Genomic DNA, 17,837 nt, shown 5'->3' with positions numbered 1-17,837 from the left:
CTGCAGCTATGTAGTATCTATAAGAGAGTTAGGATAAAGTTGAGGAAAGTGCAAGATTTATTCCCTACATCCTACTCACATAAAATGAAGCCATGCTCCCTCTTCTTGACAACGGGAGGAGAGCGCTCTTTTGCCTCTAAGATGTCTTTAATTAGTCCTCATTAAAAAAATATGTGGAAGCAAAAATTTTTATGTAGAAAATACTCAAAAGTTAGAAAATATTCCCATGAGGGTTGGTTACAAGCTATCAGATAATTTTTTCAATTTTGTCAGTTTTCCAATGTAAATAATTTAATTTCATTTTTTTTGCCCAATACCTTTGACCATTATAATAGGCTTTAGTGATATTCACTGTCTGTTTAGACTTAGATTAAATTGGGCTCTGTTAACATAGATTGCCTTCACAAGGTTAATTTTGACAAGTCACACAGAAAGTCACAGACTTGCTTAAGTAGAAGTTAGGAGTTGGCTTCCTTTTTTTCCTGAAATCAAAACAGTTAATTACCTGGCAGAAACAAGATGGGATTGAAATCTTCTGTTTGGGAAACTCTAGTAGAGCACCCCATAAGAATGCTTTTTACATCTTATTTTTACTCCCTTTCCTGTTGGGTTTCAACATGTTTTTTAACCTCATAAAATTATATCATGATATATAAAATTATTGGCAGCACAAGTACCTTTCATCAGACTTGTATAAACACTGCTAGGTTCATATTATTATTTAATTCAATTTTGCACCATATTACAACCACTATCACCCCTAGTTTTAGCAAATCACAGACAAACACCCTAATTTCATAAAAATATTCTGTCTTGATTTTCCTTTTTAAGGCATGAGAATGGCCACTGTAACTTTTTTGGGTAGTGGGGTAAAGTTTACTGAACCACAAACAAAAAGTACATTTAGTTCCGTTCAAGTAGACTTCTTAGGCCTGGATAGCCCTTGCTTGCACTTTGTGATGTTAAAACACTTAATAAAGTGATCCGCGTGATTAGAGAAGGCATTTTAAGAGGCTTTTGCTTCATGATAGTAACTGAATGAGTTAGCTGAACTGTCTCCTAATGTTGAGTAGATAATCTCAAGCCATATTAATTAGATGCTGTCTAATATTTACAGTAAATATACAATTACGCGTTTTTCATCCTCTTTTCCAAGCCGTACAATCTGAGACCTTACAAACATCAGCTCCTGCTCTGCGCGCTCTTGAGAAACAAAATGGTATCTGTACTCCTGTTTTATGAATAGAGAAACTAAGTTACGGATAAAATGATTAGTGAATTGGTGGAAGGGGAGACATCCATGCCACAAAGTGTTGAGTGGTTTGAGGTAAATCAGCTGGCATTAATGAGAAATCTCAGGACCTGCCAACAGGTCAGCCACAACAGCCTGGAGCACAGAATAGGCAGATTTTCCCCCGATAACGGAAAGATCCTGCTTAAGACAGTTTTATTCCATACGGACTGTGGTTCGTCTTTTGGGCCTGGAAAGACGTGGGAGTCCTATGCAAAAAATGATGGCACCTGATAGTTTCAGTGAAAACTGTAGGATGATTCTTGCAACAAAGAAGCAGGAGCAAGATCACTTGGCATTTCCTGATTTTTAGAGTCGGACTTGCTGATGTCTCAGCAAGTCCTTTCTTCTCGGAGGTGCACAGTGATAGCATGAGGGGCAACAGGCGCATGTCGGAGGGCCTGTCTGATTTGACATAATGGAAAACGTTTCCACCATGAGGGTGGTCAGACACTAGAACGAGGTGTCTGGTGAGGCAGTGGAGTTTCCATCCATGGAGGTGGTCTGAACTTGATCAGACACAGCCCTGGGCCAACTTTCAGCAGGGGCTTGGACTAGATGACCTCTACCCATCCATGCAAGCCTAAATTATTCTGTGATTCTGTGTAGTAACCAAATCTTGGTGCTTTTTAAAAACAAATTTAAACAAGTTCAGCTGTACACAGCTGAGATGCACCCCGTATTACAAGATAGTGGTTTTAATTTTTTGTTGCTCTTAAATTGTATTTTCCCCTTTGAAAAACTTAGGCATTTTTAGTTTTCGTGCTTGGCATTAAAGCATTATGGCTGTCTCTGATCAAAGTTGCTACACATGCTTTTATTACGCAAGATCACACATAGTCTGAAGAATTCAGGCTTTGCACAGAGTTTTAGATTTGTATCTTCATTTTGTTTGATTTCTCAGAAACATTATCTATCTAAACCAGAAGTGGTTACAGTGCATAGTAAATTGAATGCAAAAATATAAACAACTTTATAATTTCCACTGCCTCTGCAAAAATTTTCGATGTTGATTTTAAGTGGACTGATTGAGACAAAGAAGTAAAGTCTGAGGAGATGGTTGTCATAAACAGCATACTTAGAAAATTAATGTTCAACTGTATGTGAATCAGTACTTTATTTCTTTATATAAATGCAAAAAGGAATCAGGTTGAGGAAACATCACAGAAATATATTTCTCCATATTTTTTTTCTTTTCTCATACAACTTAGAAGTTTTTTAAAGAGTTGTTAGTTTACGGGCAGGCTTTTCAAGAGCATAGAAAAATCACTTGTGGATGCCCTAGTCTAAAGTTGCATAAAGGTGTACTCTGCCATATTGTCCATACAGTGCTTTGCTGCAGGTCTGTGGTAACAGGATGCAGACAACAGGTTTCACATGGATTGGCTGTGATTTTTTTTTCCCCCGCTAGTGACAAAACCGAAACATAGTTGTATATGTCATGGGAAAAGCTGCTGCCTGAGACCGATCGGTCAGTACCTCCCTTTCTACCCTGCCCATCAAAACGTCTCTCTGGCTGGAACCTTCCTCCGCTGTGTTGAAAAGGCAATGCATTATGCACAATGGTGCAAAACGTGTAGCAAGGGAGTGAAAAAGGACACGTGAGGTTGGTAAATTTAAACCTTTGTGCGGGAAAGTGGCCAGCAGCCTGAAGACGTAGGAGTATGAGAGTAGTGTGTGCTTTCTGCTGGAATTTTGAATTGGAAATGAAGTCGGGTTGAGAAGCGGAGATGGAGGTGGCAGCACAAAGCTTGGGGCCACCTAGAGCTGATGGGGTAAATCCTGTAGGGCACCAACCCAAACACATATGGTTTGCTGTTGATATACTCTGGGGTAACCAGACTGCAGTTTTTTTGTAGTACACACTGGACTTTTCAGTTATACTGATTGTTCATGTGAGAGAGAGAAACAGACCATCCTATCAGTACACAATCAGAAGATGGTATACCAATAATATTGAAACACTTAAAATAATACAGTATGAATGCAAAACAAATGAAAACAGATGTGCTTGTAAAATCATTTTCATCAGTGTAGCACTTAAATCAACTCTTTCTTCAATGAAGGCAGTATATATAAATATTTGTAATATTGTTGTGTCTATTAAGGACTCCAAGTGATTTTTTTTTTTAAACTCAGATAAATAATGTTCAATGTAATTTTTTATAAAGCTTCTAAACAACATGATGCCTTAGCTTACTGCATATGATTGAAACTGAAATTATTATTTACAGGCCTTTGAGAGCTGAATAACTTTTTTTTCCTTTTTTTTTCTTTTTTTTCTTTTTTCTACAATAGCCACTTGCAACGCTGGCAAAGAAACTGTAACATAAACTTACTTGTGGTTTGGGGTTTTTTTTATATTGTGATTAGAAAGGTGGGCTCTTAAGTATATATATTTCTTCATAAGACTTCAATTTTCAAATGGTCTCAATTTCCGTATGTTTTTTTAAGGCTTCTTACTATTATCGTCATTTTTTCCATAAGTTTCTTCTTACACATACAAGAATTCATGCTCAGAGTAAGGGAGAACATTTTAATACTTATACATGAAATATAAATAATATATGTATTATATATTTATACTATTTTACTGTTAACATTTAAAATAAACTGAATTAATTGTAGAATAGGGGTTTCATCTCACATTTTTTCTTCAAATGTGAAGTGTCTTTCCAAAATAAAAAGTTGTACTGCTTATGAGGAGTTATATCCGCTGCTTTTGCATTGTTTTGTGTGGGGTGTCTCTTGCCTCTTGCATGCCAAAGCACTGCTAGATAACAGAATAAAACAAAATGCCAACATCTAGTAAGTGTCAGAAGGAATGTTGCTTTAAAAGGCATTTTGAAGTATGTTGTAACTTCAGGAAAATAATATCCAGAATGAAATCATGAACTGTAGAATAATTTAGGTTGGAAGGGATCTTTAGGGGGTCGTCTGGTCCAGGCTCCCTCCCTGCACTGCAGCCAGGGCTAGATCATTCAGGTGGAATGATCTTCTCCAGGAGAGCTCTGACCATCTCCATGAAGGGGGATTTGACATCCGGGTATCTGTTCAAGAGCTGAACTGCTCTCACTTTGAGGAATAATTTCCTTGTGTTCAATCAGAATTTCTCTTGCCGCAACTTGCGACTGTTGTCTTTCGTCCCTCTGCTGTGCATCTCTGGGAAGAGCCTCCCTCTGTCTTCTCGATAGCCCCTCTTAGGTAGTTGGTGACAGCAATTAGTCATCTCCTTAGCCTCCTCTTCTCCAGGCTGAACAAGCCCAGTGCCCCCAGCCATTCCTTACACAGCACACACTCCGGCCCTCTACCCATCGCAGTGGCTCGCCACTGGACCCTCTCCAGCTTCTCAAAGTATTTGCTATTGCTGGAGGGTCACAAAACTGGACAGAGTGCTCCAGATGGGACCTCACGAGTGCTGAGTGGAGGACAACAAGTCATTTGCCTTGCTCTGCTGGCGACCCTCCTGTGATGCAGCCGCCCAGCCTGCTGCTCCCCTGGACCCTCAGGTCTTTTTCTGCAGAGTTGCTCCCCTGCCAGTCCACTCCCAGTCTGTCCTGTGGCTTGCCCTTCATCTTCAGACTTCAGGAGGTTCCTCCATCTTGTCGAGGCCCCACTTGAATGGTCATATTGCCCTCCATCTTATGCTCAGTAACAACCTTCCTTTCCTTTGGTCTCTAAATGGCTGGAATAAATTTCATTAATTTTAGTTTAAAATATCATTTTTCTTCTCCCCCCCCCCTTTTTTTTTTCTGGTCTTTGATAAGGAAATCATTAACTTAAAAATAGCCTCACTGTAAAAGTTCAAATGTGTCATGCTCTCAGTTTTACCTATATTTTGTTTTTTAACAGATAAAATATGGAAATGAGATTCTGAGCACATTCAGTCTTTTTTTAATAAGTGTACTATGCTGTCAAAGATCTGCTTTGACTCATAATGTAGATTTTCAAGAAAGATTGACAACTGATCCCCAAGCAGACCTTTCAAGATTAACATTTTACGACATTTACTTTGGAAAGAAAATGTGTCTCAGCAACATATAGATTCAACTGGTCTGTAATTTACATAGTGTCTGTTTTCACAATGGCCAAACCAGAAATTCAGAAGTGTAAGTATTAACACTTAGAAATACCAATATGGACATTTTAAAGGCCCAGTCTCTGCCTTGTCTGTCTAATTTGTCTTCCAGGGAAAGATTTGGTCTGTTTGAAGTACGGCACGCTGGTTTATACTTACGTCTTTTGACCGCTTTTTCACTCATTTACCATAGCCAATGGGGGGTTTTTTGACCTTTTTAGCCTATGATATCGTATGTAGGTATTCATAAGGAAGGGTACCTTAATCCTGTGTAAATGCAATTCACAGCTTTCTGGTCCAGCAGAAAAAATTCCTGAGTACCTGTGTGTAAAACAAAACACACAAACACAAACAATAGAGGAAATCAACCTAAACAAGGGATTTATGATTGTGTCGTGGGATTACTGAATTATGTAAAATTGGACTATAGGAAATCCTGATATGAAAGGAATAGTATAATGGTCTCTTCATTATACTGACTACTAAGAAATTGAATAGATCCTAGATGGATAATAATCCAGGCCTGGTTTTTTACTGTATATTTTTAACGATCTTTGCAGCAGTGTGTGCCAAATCTTTGAAGGTTTCTGTTATTCGAGGGTGGAGGGAGGGTTAGGTCGCTCTTGTGAGAGCAAGCATCAGTTCACCACGTATGCTGCTAGAAGCTCACTGCAGGTAGGGACTAAATTTCTACAGTGGTCAGAGAGCACCATGCCATGAAATTAAAAAAGGGAGTGAAGGGATGGCTGGAAAGTAGCTGAAGGTTATGGTATTTAAAGGGTGTTCTGCATTGCTGGGCAGAAGTAAAGACCAAGAGGGTGTTCAAGCAGGGCACAGAGAAGCTTGTAGATTTGAAATCTACTTTTCTTGCCCTTATCTCCCCAGTGCTATAAAGGTATTTTAAAAAAGATGCCAAAAAAACTAATGAAGATTCAGCTCTAGTTGAACAGGTAGAGAAATCACTTTGAAATCCAGGTTTTCTTAGTTCAGGTTTCATCTGGGAGGAATTGCACACGAGGGAAGAAATGTCAAATGAAAGGTAATCCTTCATTTGACATGGTTATCTTCTTAACTGCAATTGCAACACCCTGCTATTTCAATTCACCTAAATTTATTCTATCAAGCGTACACTTACCCATCTGTGTGCATTTCACACAGTTTGTTTTATTCTAGTGTTTCCATTTTACATTTGTAAACAGATGTGCCAATAAATAGGTGAGTAGCTGAGAAAGCTTAGTGTTGCTGTCGGCTACTGGGAAGGGGTAGCAAGCAGCACTCTCTGTGAGGCCAGGCCGGAAAAATGCATTCGTGAGCAAATCCCAGATGGGCACAAATGCAGCAGCCTGATCTGTTGGTTGGAAACGCCGGCCTCTCTCCATAGCCAAGCCCACTCCGCAAATCTGTAATGCTTTTCCTTTCCTTTTTTTCCCTCCTTTCTTTGAATCTACCGTGGTTCTTAAGCGCGCAGAACTTCCAACAAACCACGTACACCCTGAAGCCTGAAAACAAAAAGGAGCCTTGAAATGTGTTCTGATCTCTGGGGACCTAATTAATTTACTGATAGCAGCAAGTGCTCTTACAGCCTGAGCTCATTTCAAACGTGTCACATCATTTTACTAAACACGTTTTCTTTGTTACACTTAGTAGCCCCTAATAAATGAGTTCTACATTCTCATTTCTTATTTATTAAAACCACCTAAAATTTTTGTTTGGTTTAATTATAGCACTTTGTACTTTCCTGAAATTCAAATGCTTTTCTGTTTAACTAATGGTGTCAATGAACGATACGCATGAAACTTCTAAAAGCATGTTGTCACAGCAAGATGGTGCCTTTTTTCTTAGGATGTCAACTCTCTGATGACAGGTGACAAAATTAAGGGGTTTTTTTCTGTATACCCTGGTATATCAGGAAAACACCTGAATACGTCCTGTTGACTTTCCAGGGCTAAGCGAGAGAAGAGATCTGTTGAGGACACTGAGCAGCAACCCTCTCCAGCAAGACATCAACTTGGAGAATTAGCTACCTGTTTTAATCCTTTTGGTTAAAACCAATAGGAAGGGTATTGTGAAAAAAAATACAGCACTCTTGTAGTGCTCTGACTCCTTTTATCCCAGTGTGACTTTTACAACAAGCTGTTACAGCGAAAACTTGAAGCACTCATTCACTTTCTCCTGGTATGAAGCATCAAGCACTTTCAAGATGTCCTTAGTACCTGATTCTGTTAAGTGTCTTTTCCTTAAGTGAGTCTCTTCTTCTGAAGGTTGTGCTGATCAGCCACACATCAGGCTGAAGGCACCAGTTGGTAGTTTTTCTTTATTTTCCTGGGGCACCAAGCAGGATCATGTTGTCAAACACATACAAAAGCCAACAGCAGAGCGGTGGTGAGGCTCAAGCTGTGGAGGCCTCACTCGGCTCCAAGCGACAGTGGCAAAACACCCAGTACCAGTAGTAGGGCTAAGATTTTTCATGGTCTTGACTTGTATTGGGATATGATTTACCCAGCGTAGCACGGATTTGGCAAGCCTGAGTAAAGGCTGGCACTTTCAAAAAGCAACTGGGGAACAGAGAGGACTTTTGTTGTAGGGATTTTTTTTTTTTATTTTTCATGCAGACTTTGCTGTGCTTATCCTCACTTTTATCAGCTCAAGGTCAGCTTCACATGCTAATTTATGCTTGCACCACTGCTGGACATCAGGCAATTGTTCCTGGAAGTTACTCCAAAAAGCAGAAAAAAATAACTGAGAGCTAGGACAAAGATACTATGATGTTTAAAAGTACTCTGACATTTTTGTTTTGCAAGCTTTCAAAATAATCACTTTTCTCTTTGTGAAAATCCGCATGATTTTGGATTTTCTTTTGCAAGATCCTTCCTGATTCACTTGTGGGGTCACTCCCAAGGAATAAACATACCTGTCAGAGCAGCATTTGCCTGAGAGACAGGGGTCAAGCTTCTGCGCTGTCTATCCACATGTGACACCAGGAGTGTCACTGACTGTGCTCTGCAGGCTGGCTGCTCACCTCATCTGTGGTTGTCCCAAGCTCACCTTGCTGGTCTGCTTGCAGCATGGAAGCAATTCAGACCTAGGTTTGAACCTCAGTTTTTCCACACTAGAAAGTTAAATACAAGATGTTGTTCTGCAGTTATTTATGACTGACATGATATGCTATCGTCTCCTTGGATTGCGTCAGCCATCCAAACTCAGACCAGCCTTCAGCATTTGTGAAAATATACTGAAGGGTCAAAATAGCAGTGTTTAAGAGGTTCAAGACAGTTAATTTCTCACCTAAGAAATTAAGTTTCTATATCTGAGTAGTTTCCTATTCTTACAAATACTGTTGTGTGATAGGTACTATTGTATTCTTTTTTTCTTTTTTTTTTTTCTTTTTTTTAATTGCAAACCAGCCATTTTGGTACATTGTAATTTCAGTGTGTGCCTACCTGCTCACACCAGAAAGCGCATGCTTACAGCACGCCTCATTTTTATTTCTACTGGTAACTAGGGATGAAAATGCATCTTGCTTCTGTTCTTTTCTATAAGGAACAGAATGAAAATATTACCTAAAAATCAGTGTTAAAAATATTTAAAGCTAGAATCAAAGCTGTGATGTTGTCTCAACAAATGCAGGATAGAGTTTTAATACATCCTTAAAGGGAGTAGAAGTGTGGTGGAAAATTCTGTTCAAAATACCTTTTTTATATGGATTAAAATCCTAACCTAAACCTTGCTGATATAGGCTTTCCAATGCTTCCCGTTCTATAAAATCATCTTCTGTTGCATATTATTTCCCTAACTCTCCAATTGTATAGTCTAATATTTTCATGCTGGGTACGTGCTCACATGGAATTGTATTTTATTTTTTAAAAGTTTCAGGTGAAATTGTGTAGTCATGGGTAAGAAGGTAAGAGGCTGAGACCTGCAAGAGGCTAAGATGGGAAGCATACCTCTCATGCTCAGGGCTGTGTCCTAATTGCCCAGCACGTTATAGGCTTCCAGAGAACAAAATGTAGCAATACGATCAAAACCTTTGCATCCCTTTGCCCCCAAAGCTAAGTTTTCAGGCTAGTGCCCGTAGCAGGCTGGTGGCCACCAAGGCTGCTGTTCATCAGTCATTTGGGTCAAGTCATGCTGGAAAGTGTCCGTAGCTGCACGGCCGAGCTCGGGGAGCTGCACGTGGCATTGCTCTCACAGACCACTGTACATGCATGCAGCGCTGGTGGGAGCTGAGGCAGAAATGCGAATAAGTGCTTAAAAGGCAGGATATTTTACAATTAGGGTCTACTCCTTCTCCTCCTGGGTGCCCCTCTTGTGCTCCTCCCCCATATCCCCGCTCCCCTTCACGATCTCAGGTTTTTCCTGCCCTCCCTTCCTGAGCAGCTCTCCATGTTGTCCTGGGACTTCAATTCTGTGTCCAGTTTCAGTCAGCTGTGAAGAAAAACAAAGCCCACAGTCCGTGAAGCCTCACACAGATTTCCCTGCCTGCAAAACACAGCCCCCCTTAAGAGTTCTGCCCTTTGGGGCCCCACTTCTAGCTCATAAAGACTGTCTGCTGCGTCTTCTCCCATGCTTTGTGTGCTGCTTGTATGGTCCGTGGGATGGTTCAGCCCCATGGGCTGTGCTTGGTAGTCTTGGGCTTTCACTTCTGCCTGGCTTTAGGCTTCAAACTGGCTGGTGGGGGGACTTTGTTCCCCTCAGGAGGCTGGATGTTCTGTCATCTGCTCCTATTGTCTGCCCTCTGTAGCTCTCTGACTTCAGGGTGTAACATATTTTCCGTATTTCTTAGCGAGTTCATTTGGGGATCTTCCAGTACTTTCCTGAGCCGCTTTTTTGTTTCAGTCTGCGCTGGTGGTCCTGTCCTCTTGCAGGGACTCAGCTGCTGGTTTCGATGTGTTTGATGTGCAGCATCGGAGCAGCAACTTGCTCTCCCACAGTTTTACCTTCCTTCACAAACACTGAGCAGTTAAAAACAACTTCCGTTTCATGTTTTCTCTCAAGAGCAGCACTCCCCACATTTCATTGCTCCTGTCTCACAATTCAGCGCTTCCAGCAGGCCTGGCTGTATTTTGGGTCTAGTGCCAACTGTCTATGAGCGAGGACAACTTCACTGCACCCCACGCGGACTCTCTGACAGGTACAGGTTTCTAACGTGTGCTCCTGGCTCCCTCTCTGCCACCCTGCTGCACCCGCAGAGGCCCTGCTCCCTTTGGAGCACCATCCCCCAGCTATGTCCCCACCTTAACTCATTCCCTTTCCGCCCGCTGAACGGCTTCAGGCTTTTATGTTGGAATAATGAAGCGTAATAGTCTCAATTCTTTTAAGTACATCAGTCCGGTTCAACTGTTCATTATCCCGCAGTGTATTTAAACCAGCTGCTTCTACATGCCAGACAGCTGTACACCAGTAACTGAATGGCCAGGTGAAGGCCAGGTGTACCATTTGGCATCATGGTTGTAGGAGAAGAAGTAGCTAATGGCATCAGGCAGATAATCGGGTGGATGTGGTGGGGTGAACGTCCAAAACTGAACCTTTGAACTCCCGAGCTGCAACCAGCACGGACTGGTTGTAAATTTTGGGTAATGTCCGGGCTAAACAAAAGCATCACATCCTGAATCCTCCAGTTAATAAAGAGCCAGGAGACAGAATCGGCAGCTGGGAAGCTGGTCGTGCGGTGCACTTCTGCAAATAGGCTGTTCAGACTGGGAAACTGAGAGCCTGGGCTCTGGAGAGAAGAGGTGTCCCGAAAGGCAGTGCCTTTGGACAGAAGAAGGGGGGCTGGAAGGAGAATGGCACCGATCCTGGAAGCAGGGGCAGATCCTGGAGATCAGAGGACAGGCATGTGTCCCACCGGCTGGCCGGGTCTGTCTGGCCAGCAAGGGCCTTACTGGAGCTTTGGTGTGCCTGCAGCCCTCACGCCTGTGGGCGGAAGGCACGTACATCTGCCAGCCGGTCGGGGTCTGTTGTGCCAGAGGGGCCCCGCCTGGGATTTGGTGTGCTCACAAGACTCCAGCAAATCCCAGTATCCAGACTGGCAGCGGGCGAGCGTTTCACTCACTCCCACCCCTGGCAGTGACCAGCTCTGTCCTGCTCCAACGACACAAAGCAGCTGCAAGCCCGTTGCAGCTGGTCAGTGGGCTTCAGATGCTTCACGCTGCCCCAGCCCTCAGGGACGTGTCACAAGGTCTCCTCTTGTGGATTTTTTTTTTTATTTTCCTACTTTTAGATGTAAATTTTAAATGATAAAAAGAAATTTTTGTACATTGAGGAGATGGTTAGAGCTAAGACTGAGAGTGTTTATCAGAAAAACAGGGTCAGGAATTCACAACTACCCCCCAACCAAGCATTTTGCAATGCCAAGAAAGTAAGCGTTTAACATTAGATGTTAAATCTGAACACAACAAAGCATGAAAACGTAAGCAGTTTCCAAGCTGCTAGAGTTCCAACTCTAGCCTGTAACGTTACCATGAGAAAGAAAAAACTATTTTCAAAAGTCACCTTATTTGTCACCAGGAATGACAAAAACCAACAGTAATTATGACGCTACAGACCTTGGATGGGTAATACAGACAGAATTAGAGCTGTTTGGGCATAGGAATACAGATGGAATTGGTCCGGAGATACATATGAATGTGCTCAAACTTGGCAAGGATGGGCGCACGCAGGCAGCGGTGATCCCTGAGAGCTAAGGCTGAGCGAAGGTATCCATAAGCACATAGCCAGTGTCATACAAATGAGGACTAGCTCTCCGCTTGTTTGTGTCAATAAATGTGCACAACCGCTGAGCCGTGAGCCTTTTATTTGCATATAGTGAATCCTAATAAACCCCTCATTAGGCTTATTAGGCTCATGTGGGAGCGTGTAAACAAAATAGTACTTGCTTTCCTGGGTCTAAGGTTTACAACCATTACCATTTCTAGTAAGAAAAATTATCGGATGTTCATCATGTTGATATTTAGCGGCTTCATGAGTACTTTGAGGTAGGTCCCTAAGATGTGTGGAGGCTAGTACTGGGGCAGTTTTTCACTGTCAGTAGATGCACTTAAAAACCCGTTTGTGCTAGAGATGTTCTTTTGTCTAGCAACAGTCTGAAGTTCACAGCCATGAAATATTACTGGGAAAATTAGCATCTTTAAACTTACATAACAAAAGGTGCCCATGGACAGAGAGGGAGAGGAAAAGGTACGCTGGCCATCTTCACTGTTTCTGCAGCATGGAATTAGGTTCTGCTGTGAGATTTGTTACTGACTTGAGGCACACATACATCTATTTAATCATTTAATTGTACCTGGAACAGCTGGAAAGAACATAAAAACCTTGGCAAGTTGGTAGCTTGGGGTTTTTTCCTACCCTGTGCCTTACAAGACTGAATCAAGATGAAGCTAGCAGCAGCTCCTAGCAGTCAGACCATGTGCCCCCTGTGTAGAGCTTTCTGGCAAGGAGAGGACCGTGTGCCCACTGCCACCTCCTCAGAAGATGCAGAACAGCTCTTCCTGCTCTCACGGCATCAGGAGGAGCTCGATGGAGAGCTGGACTAGGTGCCCGCCACGTCTCCCGTTCTGCAGCCACAGTCCTTACTTTTCCCAGTCCAGAGGTGGAGCGGAGCTTGCAGAGCAATGTGAAAGACACACAGAAACTTTCACTCAAAAATAGAAGTTCAGTTAAAAAGTAGAATATTAATTAAAATAAACAGGCCGGGGGGGGAGGGGGGGCTTGGAAAGTTGGAAAGTTTTCCTGTGCCATTCACACATGTAAAATTTCAGAACTTTTTGTTGGGGCAACAAAACTATCTAACCAAAACCAGGTAAGTCATAGCCCTATCTAAGTCTTTGGCTATCCTTCTGCTGTGTCTAAAACAACCAAAGTGTTGATTGGATGCAATATGAAGTAATTCAGATCGCATAATAACCCCACTGTTAACTTTCAAAGGTATGAATGAATGTCTTGCTGAAATGACATAGTTAACCAAGCATATTGATTCTGTAAAGCCTCTGAAATAGGAAAACTCCTTCTACTGCTTAAAAGAAATGAGTGTCTTTCTTTTTGCTTCCCTCTCAGGGATCCTGACACCCCCAAAAAAGTAGAATTTTCATCTGGTTTTGTTTACACTTGAGAACAGATGCCACAAACTGTTATATTAATGTAGTAAATCTTCCTGGCAATGTGTTATCAATATTTACGTGTTAATCGATGAGATGGATATCATAGTAAAACTACAAGAAGCATCACTACATTATTAAAAAGCACACTGAAGCACCTATTCATAATTTTGTAAATTCTGCTTGGAAGTCTGAGACATCAACGAATTCTTCAGCATCCTCATGCAACACGGTCTTCTCTCCTGGTATTAGTGTATGAGCTAGTGTTTACTCAAGACTCAACATGACTTAATTTTTGTTTGCTGGATGTCAATTTCTTTTTGCTGTGTGTTCCCATTAACAGGTGTGTATGTAATATAGACTGCAGTGGATACAGTTTTAATCCTGTATGTGCTTCTGATGGAAGTTCCTATAACAATCCGTGCTTTGTTAGAGAAGCATCATGTCTGAGGCAAGAACAGATCGACATCAGGCATCTTGGACACTGCTCAGGTAGGCTTAAATTTGTTTTTCTGGTAAATGTGAATTCTGACATAAGTGGGCTTTGTAGAGCTTTCCCTTTTCCATTTTTGATCAGAAGTCACTGATCCAGTTATCAGTGAACTCCCCGCCTGTATTTTAGAGTTCCCCACGCAGAGGTACGTTCACACTACATACATACGTGCTGTGTTTACATTACCTTCCTTTGGCTGCTGTCACCTGGAAAGACAGCAAAAGCTCTTAGGAGAATCTAAGCAATAGTCCAACGGGTCTTACATGGGGGGGTGGTAAGAAGTAGGAGAGCAAAAGGAGTACCGGTGTGTGGGAAACGTTCTCTCTTGCTGCTGCAGGCTGTACAATGTACTTCCGAAGTGAGTCAAGTTGGGCCCCGATTGCACAAATATTTATCCATTTCCTTTTCCAGTGTTGGAATGGTCCACTGAAACCCTCTGCCTACTGCCTTGTAATTAATCGTGTGCATGACTCTTCAGTTTTGGGGTCTTGCAGTTAGGACCTTCTCATGGGAATAACAACTTTCCGCCATCTCTTTGCCAGTTACATCTAGATCTGTAACTTGGACACTTCCAAAACTGAAACAGGCTGTCACCAAAATAACCTAAGCCCATACCACGGAAGAGCTTTTCGTTCAAAACATACAGCTTGAGGTGTGCGGTGTGTTGGTCTGGCCGCTGGGGTTACGGACTCTGTTACAGCCTGGTTGTATGGGAGGAACAATGTGGGAATGTGTCCAGTTTTACTGCAATTAAAATACTTCTTCGAATATTATTCTGGCTTCTCAATGACTTACATGTAGTCGTCTGGAAATAAGCCTTTCCTAATAGCTATCCATGCATGTATTTATCATCTAGAAACAGATGACACAAACGCAGTTGGAAAGAAAGACGATGGCATGCAGTATCGGCCAGAGGTGAAAGGTACCGTGCTGACTTTGTGCTGTTTGGTTACGGTTTCACAAGATGAGAAAATAAGAGCACGCAGGTCCCTTCTCGTCTGCCGTACAGCTTTGATTTCTGTAACCAAGACAGTCCTGCGAACAGCTTCTTTCTTACAGCGCTGACGTCGCAAGGCTGGCAAGAAGGAGATGTGCGTGATTTGTGAGTTTTGCCTGCTCTGTTCCTCTAAGATGCCCAGCTGCTCCCCACCCTACGCAGCGGTCACAGGATTAGACTCCCCCCCACGTGCTGTGAAAATGCCTTTACTGCAAGACATCAAGCTGTGACATTCCTGATGAAATGACACAAGCCCCCCAGCGACCCCATCTTTTCTGATAACTTCTGAAAAAAAAATGGCAGATTCTGTCTTTGTTAGGTTATTTTAAAATGTTTTCAGTAAACTAATACGCTGAATCACAGTGGTTGAAAATGTTTTACCTCTATGAACCTTACCTTAGCTAGACGAACCTTACTATAAATGAAATAAGGCAGAGTTTCACTTCCTGCTCAGTGGTTTTACATGGTAGTAGTCTGTGTGTGTTAGGTACATTCTCAGAACAAATATGCTTCTGCATTTCATGGCTCTTGCTCAAAGTGTTTCTCTCTGGGACAAAACATCTGTCTTTCTCAAGTTATTGGCAAAGAGCGGATCTGCATAGGTGTTAATCTTCCCTCCTCTTCTCTCACAAATAATAGCACTGTTATCTTCTCTGTTAGCTCTGGTCTTTAGTTACTTCTGTCATACTTGTTTTGCACTCCTGTGGCCTCCCAGAGTAAAGCCATCCCACCATGGCTTTCGACATTCCTTGGGTTCTTCCTGAAAAGCCTTTCAGTGCCAAAAAGCTCCGTATATATTTCTTTTTTCAAAAATTCTCTTATTTTCACTCCATATAATGTACCAGTTGGAATGATTTAATGTCAATTTTCACTTACATTATGAAGGCATAAAAGGCACCAAATGGAATGTACATCTTATTATGTGATGTAATGAAACACCACTTTTGGTTCCTATTCAGAAGAAGTTACAGCCTTTTATTCATTGCATATGAATTGCCCTTGAAATCTAGTTAGTGGAAAAAAGATTGTATATAATTATTATTAATGTGTATAGCATGTGCAGTCTCAAGTTCGGCAAATGATGTGCACGGAGGGAGTATGCCTTGTGCAAAAAAATTATTTTGAAATTTTTTTATGCAGCAGCCAGGTCTTTTTAGACAGCGAGAGCCTGAAGTGAACTACTTTGAATGACTTTTTCTTCCAGGATAAAAGAAAAGTCCACACTTCTATCTGTTTGCTTTTGCTTTAAATTCCCGTGAGCTATTCTTGTTAAACCCTGTTCTCTGAATGTATAGTAGCTTGCAGTCTCTAGAACCATGATGGTCTCCTTCTCCTGCAGTGCAAGTGTCTACCTAAAGTTACATCAGAAAGGTCTCACTTCCCGGATTCAGCTGGCTTGCTGGTTTTCTTGTGCCAGGATGGGCATCAGGGTTTCAGTTTTTGTGCATGCCTCTTCCTTCTGGTGAAGTATCTGAACTCTTATATCCAATCACTCTTTCAAGGCTCCTACACCAGTTAAATCTTTCACTTTGAAGCTCTGAAGCAGTCTAGCAAGCCTGTCAGATTAAAAACGGATTCCCGTCAATAGGTAGGTAAATATCTGTTTTACGCTAGGAATCACCTCCTGCATTTAACAACGTCTCTTTGCTTAATACAAGTTTTGCTTCTGACTTGGGTGGCCGTGGCTACCTGGCCAGCTTTCAGGGGATGCATCTGTCACTGGGCCTCACGTTCTGTATTAGTATACACATTAAAAGCAGACATAGTGCAGCTGTCTGAACAGACTAATATAATTGTATATGTAGCTTATTACTAGCCTTTGATTGGGACCAGATGTGACAGTAATTAACTGCTTGGAGGAAGAGGGAGGCAACAGTTTTGGGATGAGCCAGCCCCACTTTCCTCCTCTTAGACATGCCACATAGTCTATTCCATCAGGGCAGTGGTGGACATATTGTCAGTATTAGGCAATGTTCTTCCCTTGTATCAAGTCTTCTGTACCTTTGAAGCATAGCCTGAACCATCAGGCTTCCTTATATCTAAAACCTCCAATAGATTTTTTTTTCTCCTGGAACAAATTAGAAAACATTCCAGAAAATGTTCAGGGAGAACCTAAAACAGCAGCATGCCTTTTTTTTCTTGTATAACTACATTCTCTTTCTGGCTGGTGTTATTTCAAATATCTGCAATTGTATAAGAGATTTCTTCTTCACAGTCCCTTTTTGCTTTGCACCTGCAGTTCATTACAATCTTGTATTATTTGTGACGCTATAGTCTTTTGCCATGGAAATGAACATAATTCCACAATTACACTCACATCTTTAGATCCCTGCTCTTTAGAGAAGTTCATTATGAAATACCAACTTCTGTATTTAGGAGTTTTTTACAGAACAATTTTTGGGAAAGAATGGTTGAAAATGTACACAGCTTTATAGAATCATAGAACCGTTTAGGTTGGAAAAGACCTTTAAGGTCATCAAGTCCAACCATTAACCTAGCACTGTCAAGTCCACCACTAAACCATGTCCCGAAGCACCACATCTGCACGTCTTTTAAATACTTCCAGGGATGGTGACTCAACCACTTCCCTGGGCAGCCGGTTCCAATGTTTAACCACTCTTTCAGCAAAGAAATTTTTCCTAATATCCAATCTAAAGCTCCCCTGGCGCAACTTGAGGCCATTTCCTCTCGTCCTATCGCCAGTTACTTGGGAGAAGAGACCGACACCCACCTCGCTACAACCTCCTTTCGGGTGGTTGTAGAGCACAATAAGGTCTCCCCTCAGCCTCCTTTTCTCCAGGCTAAACAACCCCAGCTCCCTCAGCCGCTCCTCATAAGACTTGTTCTCCAGACCCTTCACCAGCTTCGTTGCTCTTCTTTGGACA

General features: G+C 41.8%; 1 protein-coding gene across 1 annotated transcript in view; it reads left to right on the top strand.

Annotated features, from left to right (window-relative positions):
* The window catches only part of TMEFF1 (transmembrane protein with EGF-like and two follistatin-like domains 1), a 54,728-nt gene that overhangs the window by 28,711 nt on the left and 8,180 nt on the right, over positions 1-17,837 (top strand). The window contains exons 6-7 of the mRNA XM_009324951.1: positions 13,806-13,954; positions 14,812-14,877. Coding sequence (XP_009323226.1) covers positions 13,806-13,954; positions 14,812-14,877 — 215 coding nt within the window. The remainder of the gene's footprint in view (positions 1-13,805; positions 13,955-14,811; positions 14,878-17,837) is intronic.

The sequence above is a fragment of the Pygoscelis adeliae genome, unplaced genomic scaffold, assembly GCF_000699105.1.
Source record: "Pygoscelis adeliae isolate BGI_AS28 unplaced genomic scaffold, ASM69910v1 Scaffold135, whole genome shotgun sequence".
Lineage (NCBI taxonomy): Eukaryota > Metazoa > Chordata > Aves > Sphenisciformes > Spheniscidae > Pygoscelis > Pygoscelis adeliae.
Note: the sequence above shows the minus strand (reverse complement) of the source record. Positions and strands in the feature narration are given on the sequence as shown.